The following is a 9,021-nucleotide window of genomic DNA, read 5'->3' as shown; positions in this document are numbered from 1 at the left end:
GTTGATAAAGAGCTCGCTTAGTTATTTTAAGTATAGATGACAAGTAGCTATAAAACATTTATAACTGTTCAAAAATATAGGTTTAATCGTTTGCTAACAAAAGATCCTATTGAAGTAACTTCACTGGAATATAAGTAAAAACATATTTTACAGTAATCTTCCTTTATTGTACCAACATATGTTTCTGTGTGTTGATTCGTTAACACACAGAAACATATGTTGGTACAATAAAGGAAGATTACTGTACAATTTGTTTTTATGTAAAACATTTATAGTTATATTGCACATATGTTCTATTTAAATTTGTTAAATTGAAACACTTTCTACAGTTTTAAGCGTTCTAACTGTATTTGTGCAAATTAAATATCAAAAAAAATGTATTGATGATTCTATTTATTATAAACAAATAAAAACTTATTTAATACATTCTCTTTTTGAATTAAAATAAAAAAATAAAATGGGAATATTGTTCTTTAAATAAGCTTATAAATTATTGAATAAAAAAAACATTGTTTACTTGTTTAATATGCATTTAGTGTGTTAATTTTTGTTTTTTATGTGTAAATAAGCAAACAAGTAAATTAAAAAAAAAATGGATAAGTTCAATAAATTGATTTTTTTAACAAATTTAAAAATAAACTATTTTTTTACTGTCCTGCAAATACACTTTATTTCATACGATAAGAATTTTATTAAAAATTACTTAAAAATCTAAAAGAATAACTCAAAGTTTTGAATTTTACAGGTAGTTTAATTAAGACTTAAGTAGTCGCTGAGTTTTTTTTTACTATTGGATATTTCTTAAGAAGCTATGCGAATTTTATTTTACTACTGAGCTTAAATGTGTAGCATCAAATAATATTTGCTAAAAATAATTAACTTGTGATTAAGTTTAACTGTTTGCAACAGGGTTACTCAAAGTGGGCAGTACTTAACTTCTTTTAGGAGTAATTTTGGCTATTAGGGAACAACAGTTAGATAAAGGGGCCGATTTACGATTGTTTTTTTTTAATTTGGTTGTAAGAGGCGCTTATGAAAATTATTTTGAGAAACACTGATTTAGAGCATATAAACTTTCTTATTGACAATCACGAAAGATTTTAGGTCCACAACCCAGAGGTGAATGTAACAAAACTATCATCTGCTAATTTTTCGATTTGAAATTTATTAGTTTTAGTTTTTCTTATCATTATATAAACAAAAAAATTAACAAAATATCAAGATATTTTAACAATACCTTAAAAAAAGAAAAACTTTAATTTTTAAACTAATCTAAACCAAAAAATTAAAAAGTTGCATATTTCTCCTCAACAATTTTAGTCTCTTACAAATTCTGCTTGTTCAATTGTAGTAAAAACCCCCTAAAACTTAAAATAAGTTTTGGCCAACTACTTAAATCTGTAAGTTGTGTTATTTTCTAGAATGCTTATTATTTTGAAATTATCCTTCAAATTACATCTATGCACCAATGCTGTTTGCTGTAAGTGCCAACAAAATATTTCTGTAAAATCATCAATTGTACAGCAACAAATTGTAAGAATTTTTATTTGTTTATGTGTTGACCACTAGGTTCTGGTCTTGCAATGTCTAATTTATAGAGTTTTTAAAGCTGCTATCAGGCCTCATAACTTAAATGGGTTATTTCATTTAAAATGTTAACATTTTTAAATGATGTGGTTTTGGTTTGAATATAAAAGATAAGGTACTATAGTAGAAAACATTTTGGCTACACTATACTCTGAGTTATTAATGATTGCAAGTTCAAACTCTTTTTTTTTATTGTTTGTCTAAAATATAAGTTTAAGTTACTTGGATTAAATACATCTTAATAGTTTAATTTAATATTGTCAGTATTTTACCATAAATTTAGTCTGTACAGTAGTAAATTTTTTGGAAAAAATCCTTGAAATTTTTGAAGAAATAATTAAAAGGTTTAAAGTTTATACTAAAATAAATAAATTAAAAAGCTTTTATGTCTAAATGCAAAAAAAAAAACACTTAAGTCAATTTAAAGGCTGTACAGAGTACATTGTTGTAAATTTTTGAAATATTAATTTATTTTTGTTTATTATTTATTACTATTACTATTTTGTTATTTCAAAATTTTGTTTAAAAAGTACTTGTTTTATTTTAATTGCAGCATAAAACTTTTTTTTTGTATATGTGTTGGCTGTGGGTTTTGAACTTGCAAAGATCAACTCAGGAAGTTTTCTTAGCTGCTTACCCCTACTCCATCAGGCCACTAAACTTAATTAATTTAAAAACAAGTTACAGAAGTTATTTAAAAACCAAAAACAATATATCTATGGGTTGTCACAAACTTAGGTTAAATCAAGCTAGTTGAAGTTTTTGTAAAAACTCACACTAACCTCAGCAACTATTTTGAGGTTTTTGAAAAACTCAGGCTAATTTGCATACTTCATTAAAATTAAGGTTATAGTTTTGATGACTTTTTGTATGTTTTTTTTGTAAAATTTCCATTTTATTTTTCAAAAAATCAAGAAGTGCCACCTTAAAAATTTCTTTGAATAGTCTTAAATTGTGCACAATGTGTAATTGTGCACAATGTTGAATAAGCTAAAAAATAGCTATAAACTCTAAGGTAGTATATTTTGGGTCCCATAGAGTTTGCATTAGGGTGGTTTTCAGAAAATTGAGTTCTGCCAAGGTGAAAAATTCTTCAAATCATCTGAAACTTTTCACAGGGTGTTTTTGCGGTATTTGCTATATGTAAAAAAAAATCCAGCTGAAAACTCAAAGGTTGCCACACTTATAAGCACCCTAAGTAATATAAGTAAAAAGATATTTATAAATACAACTAACACAAAATTTCAGCATATTTAAAATGTTATCTAGTAATTTTAAAATTATTTGATTAAAAAATAAAATAAAGTAGCTTTTAAAACTTAATAATTAAAATTTTAATGTGTTACATATCAAAAATCTAAAGCAATATTTAAAAGAAAGTAATAAAAAAAAATGACATGGTCCTCAGTTAAAAAGCATCTTTGTTAGTAATTGAAATGACATTCACAATTATAATTAAATAGTTATTAAAGTTTATTGCAAACAAAATACAAAATATAATTGGTAACCAACACATACCAAAAAAACCTTTTAAACAAGATAAAGTCATGTAACAAGGAAAAGAAATTTGATGATTTAAAAAAACTAAATAGTAGTTCAGCGATTGGCCAACACCTGATTACTAATCCTAAGTGTGTCGAAAACTATAAAGTGGATAACTTCAAAATAATATCAGTTGCTTGTAATGAATTTCACCTAAAAACTTTAGAAGCTATATACATTTTAAGCTTAAAGCCAGATCTCTGTAAACAAAAGAAATTTGTTTATTCGACCATTTTGTTTAATTCGTTGAACTTAAATTAGTTGATTACATTTATATTATTTCTGATTAAACGATTGCCTTAATTTGTTAATTATTACTATTGTGTTAAATTTAATTTGTTTTCTTAAATACTTAGTTTTATTAGTTTTTATTAGTAAATCATTATTTCAGCTTGTTTTGACACAAAAAAATACTGAAGAGCGTGTCCGAAAAGTACTTCTATTTTGTATTTTGTTTGCAATAAACTTTAATGTATAAAAATTGTGATTTTTATAATGGAAAAACCATTATTTCAACATAAATAGTTATTGCTCTTACATTGAAATGTTTTAAAAAGTAAACTAAAAAAGTTCCTGTGAAAATAGTTGAAATGTATATTAAAGTGTGTGGACCTTGAAATTAACTAAATTTTTTTTAATACTTTTTTTAACATATGTTTTTTGAGTATTTTAAGTAAATACATTTTTTAGTAATAGATTGCCAATTAGAACTAAAAATATTATAATAATAAATAAAATAGTTTAGTTTTTTAATAATGCTTTTATTTAAGTTATTGATACATAAAATTAATACTATTATTGTGTACATAAATTAATTTTTGTGTCAGGGTTCTGCCTTTCCTAGATTTCCCTAGGTTTTGCAATTTAAAAAAAAATCACTAGGTTACACTAGATAAAATTGAAAAACTTGTAAAATTCCCTAGATCAGGGTTTTCCATAATTTTTTTCATAATTCCACTTTAAATGAAATAACAAAAAGCTATGGCACCCTTTAATAAGAATTATCAAAAAGCGTCCCTTAAATACACCTAATAAAACATTTTTTTTGCTTGTCACCATCAACTACAAAAAATCTAGCTTAAGTTTCAAATTTTGGCCTCATGACCCCCTGTGGCTTTTTATGACCACCTAAATTTTGCCCTAGTTTTTACTTTTTTTTGTTCCTGGCTAAAACTTATGTGATAATATATGTGTTTTTTTGAGTGTTAGAATTAATTCATGTCTGAAATATCAAATTGTAACAATTAAAGTTTAAAATTTATAACCTGCATATAATTAATTCTTGACAGTTATTAATTTATTTTTGATACTTGTATCAAAAAGTGCTAGTGTAATTATTTAATTTATCTTCTAATGGTTGGTTTATACTAACTTAAGTGGTGATATTATTATTAAGTTTGTCAGTAAAACGTTAGCTTGTTTTATTATTTTTTCAGAAACTTGGCTAGTTTTTTTGCATAAGCTTAAATGAGATTAATTAATAAATTTTAAACATTTTGTAGTTTTTTGTTGTATAGTCTACCATTTATTTTTGTTAAACTTACATTATTCTTTTCAACTAAAATATAAAACTTTTTGCATTGTTGCTAACTAGCTCTACAGAATTTTTTTTTCAAGTACTGAATTAAGATTTGTGATTATGAAATAGTCACTTAAGTTGAAAATATTAATGTTACCTAATTATTGTGGCTCATTTTATTATTAAACTTTTGATGTCAATTAGCTAACAAATAAATAATTTTCCTTTTTTGCATAAACTTTAAAAAATCTTTAATAAAAGTTATGAACTAAAAGCTTACTAAAAGGCCATTTATGTTAACAACATCAAGAAATAATATCAAATCTGAATTCTTCACTCATGAAAAGTTAGTGAGTATTTATAAGATTGCAGAATTTTTGTACAGAAAAATAAGAGTGATAAAAACATAATTACAAACAGCTAAACATTTTGAAAAAAAACCAAATACTTTACACTACTTATATCCTTGCGTAAGCGTTGTATAAGTTCTAACTACAATTGAAAAACCTAAAAAAAAATCATAAAATACCGATTACACTATTTACACTATTACGATTATACTGATTTATTGCTTAGTTGGAAGCTTTCATTTTGTATGATAAAAAATTTAAAGCTTAAGTGAATATAACCAAAAAATATTTTCCAATTTAGTGCTTTAACACCATATGGGGGGGGGAGGGTAAACCATGTTTTTTACAAGTTGATCTTATTTTGTAGAGTTGTTTCTAAGCTTGAAGATGCTTTTTATTGTTTTAAAAAAATCAAATTATTTTTTGAGATATGGCCAGTTAAAGTTGGGCCACATAATAGGCTCCCTAAGAGAAGGGAAAACTTAAACAGCAAAAAAAGACTATATCATTTAAAATCTATTTCCTCCTACATTTTTCAAGCAATCTTCTTCAAACTTTCACAGTCTAATCTTTATACAATAACAAAAAAGCGTTACTTTAAAATTAAAAAAAAACACTTTTTATTTTGACTTTTGTGATAAAATTTTTATTTTTTTAAACTACTAAAACTCTAAAGTAATGTTTTTTCCTTTTTTTATAAGGAACGTTTCCTGAAAATTTTAAGAATATTGCTTGAAAAATGAAGGAGGAGATAGATATTTAGTAAATTTTTAAATTTCCAAGAAATTTGACCCCAAAAAATTTGCGGTCCATACGTTTGTATCCAATACTTTGTATTAAAGTTACAATATCTCAAAAGTTACACAATATTTTTAAATTCTATAAAAACATGCTTGTAGTTTGTATTTAAAGCTTTCATTTAAAAGCCAAAGTTATTTTTTGTAAAAAAAATGTCGGACCCCCCTATGGCCTTAAATCAAGTTTTGGAAGTTTTCATTTTGTTTTATAGAATGATTTATATTAACCATGTAAAATATTAATAATTATTAATCTAAAAAAAACTAGTTTATAAAAGTATATAAAATTTAAAAAGTTGATTTAAGATAAATTAAATATAAATTTATTAACTTAGAAAAAAGTATTAAATGCAGTTGAAAAAGTAAGTTAGAATAGTAGCTTTGGCCAGTGGTTATCTAAATATTGAATAACCTGTGCACAGTAGATAGCTAGAAAAATGTTTTTGTGCACTAAATAATTAAGTGATGATGTTTCATATCCAAAATTTACAATAATTGTGGTTTATTTGTAATTTTAACATACTGAGTACAAGAAATTATTTAAAATTATCAAAATTAAAAACTGAGAATAAGCTTGAATAAAAAAACACATGCCTTTTAATTACTTATAATACTTATTAAGTTTTGTGTAAATCAAATAATTTTTGTAAACACTACCTGGGTCTTAAAAAGAAATATTGATTTTAGTGCTCATGTTTCCTAACTACTCACATATACAGCAGCAGGGTAGCTGTCAAATTTGCACGAGCGTACAAAATTGCATAAATATACTTTTGTACAAAGACACTTTTGCACAAGGAGATAAAATTGCACAAAAATAAAATTGGACAGGGACATTTTGGCACAAGTTGAATTTTTTTTTAATTTTTGATAATTTAGTTTTTTTTTTTTTTTTTTTCTTACTCTCACTGTTACCCCTAACCTTACCCTCGGTTTATAAATTATTTTTTTCAATTTTACTTTAAATTTATTTTATTTATTTATTTTTATACTATCACTGTTCCCCTAACCCTTACCCTTGGTCAGTATTTTTTTTTTAATTAAATTATCTTTTAGTTTTTCTTATCTTTTTTTAAATAATTTTTCTTTTTTTTGTATTTTTTTACTCCAACGCAAACATGTAATTTGTGCACTTGTGCAATTTTGTTCTTGTGCAATTTTGTCTTTGTGCAATTTAGACCCGTTCTCCCAGCAGCAAGTCTAAAACCACCTATTAGTGTTACACATTTTTCAAACTTGACATTAAAATTAACAAAGTATTTTAATTTTCCAATACACACATTTTTGTTTTTAAATTTTAATTGTAATTCTAATAAGTTGTGCAATGATTGCCACTTTGTGTAAAATTATAAAATGTCAACAAGTGTGATGTTCTTAATGGGCCAGGACTTTTTTTGACAACAAAATTGTTTTATTTTAAATAATAGGTAAAAAATGTTTGCCCTAAAATAATGAAGTCTGTTTATCTTTAATAATTTCTATGCAAATTTATTTATTATTAATTACTAACCTTTTTTTTTCTGTAAAATAGAGCTAATCTATTTTAAATCAAAAAATCCTAGATAATGTTGTTTTTATTAATAGTGTTTTTTATCATTTGTTTATTCAGCAGATAAGTATCATAGCATTGTATCTATAGTAGAATAGATCATTATTACAAGTTTAGAAATCATAAGTCTAATGAATTTTAGAAATTAAGATTTAATGATTTTTATTTATTTATTACTTTAATTCTTTATTATTTTTGCTAACTACTAACTCCATAAACATAAATGAATCTTATTTGTATTTTTAATTAAGAAATAGCTTTTTTAAAAATTTAATTTTTATTCACAAAAAGCCTCACAGGTTATAAATACATTTTTTTTGAATAAATATTAATTTTTTTAAATAAATACTGGTTGTGAATTCAGGTGTTACTTAAATATGACTTTAATTAATAATATGTCAACAACAATATTTATTTTTGTATTTTTACTATGGTCTAATAATCTTTGCAGTAAAAAAATTACATAATAAATACAAAATGGGTTATCACTCCAGCTCTGATGACTACTACAGTAGCAGCAGGTCCAGTAGGAAACACTCCAAAAGAAGCAGGAGGAGATCAAGATCCAGCAGCTCTGAAAGGTCAAGAGACCACAAAAGAAGAAAGAAGGACAGGAGGAGCAGAAGGAGATCAAGAAGCTCCTCAGTAAGCAGCCGGGACAGCCGTGATAGACACCACAGAAAGTCCCACAAGACCCACAAAAAGTCCCATCAGGTTAAAAAGACTTCTGATGCTGTGTTTGGTAAAAAGACAGGAACTATGATGGATGTTTTTGACATTGAGCCGGGTTTTTCAAAGATGACTCCCGCTGAGCAGGCCAAGATCAGGGTGAGAAGGGCTCTGGAGTCTGCCAACAAGACTAAGTCTGACATCACTGAGGAACAGCTGCTGGACAAGGTCATTGACAAGAGCAAGGACGCTGACATAAAAAGCCAGATTTCCCGTCACCAGCAAATAAGCAAGATTGAGAACTTTTCAGACAATGATGAGTTTGTGCCATCTAGTTTCAAGACAAAATTAAAACCTATTGAAAGCAATTACAAGCAGAGAGAAACTAATCACGAGCTGGCAATATTTGGCCATTCTTCAGTGAAGATAAGCGCAGACCAGTCTTTGAGTCGCATTGAAGCTGTCAGAAGAAAGAAAAAAGAAGATGAAGAAGCACTTTTGAAGGCAAAGGATTTTGTTGATTTTATGAGCAGGGATTTCAAGAGCATTGTGTCTGATAAGTTTAGGAGGGAGGAAGATAAAATAAACTCTGACTGGTTCTTGAAAATCAAGCAGCTCAAAGTTGAACTAAACAATGTTTAATAATGAAACAATATATACTAAAACAAATAATGTTTTATAAAAACATCATAAATGCTTTGTTTTTAACTCAGTTTGTTTTTATACAACTTTCTAATTAAATTTGTTACTTAAACTCTGAACTGCATAATAATAATTTTGTTTTAATTATTATGTAGCTAAATTTTTATAAAAATTTCTGTTACTATTTTTCACGAGTTAGTCAATCTAATAGTTTGAATTATTTACAGTTACATTGTTTAAAAAATGCAGCAATAGAAGTTTTACAAAAACAATAAATAGATAATGTTTACAAGTTTATAGCAATTTAAAGTTTTGTAATAGTTAACACTTTTCATAAGTCATTCTCCAAAAAACTAGTTGACAAAA

At 25.7% G+C, this 9,021-nt stretch overlaps 1 protein-coding gene across 1 annotated transcript; it reads left to right on the top strand.

The window, feature by feature from the left end:
* The first annotated feature begins 7,802 nt into the window (after positions 1-7,802).
* Positions 7,803-8,890, top strand: LOC145842955 (uncharacterized). The gene has a single exon (XM_082950432.1). It carries the CDS (start codon positions 7,822-7,824, stop codon positions 8,653-8,655), a length of 834 nt encoding a protein of 277 aa, XP_082806558.1. The 5' UTR covers positions 7,803-7,821; the 3' UTR covers positions 8,656-8,890.
* The last annotated feature ends 131 nt before the right edge of the window (positions 8,891-9,021 follow it).

This window comes from Thalia democratica, chromosome 1 (genome assembly GCF_965202585.1).
Source record: "Thalia democratica chromosome 1, ktThaDemo2.hap1.1, whole genome shotgun sequence".
In the NCBI taxonomy this organism is placed as follows: Eukaryota; Metazoa; Chordata; class Thaliacea; order Salpida; family Salpidae; genus Thalia; species Thalia democratica.
Note: the sequence above shows the minus strand (reverse complement) of the source record. Positions and strands in the feature narration are given on the sequence as shown.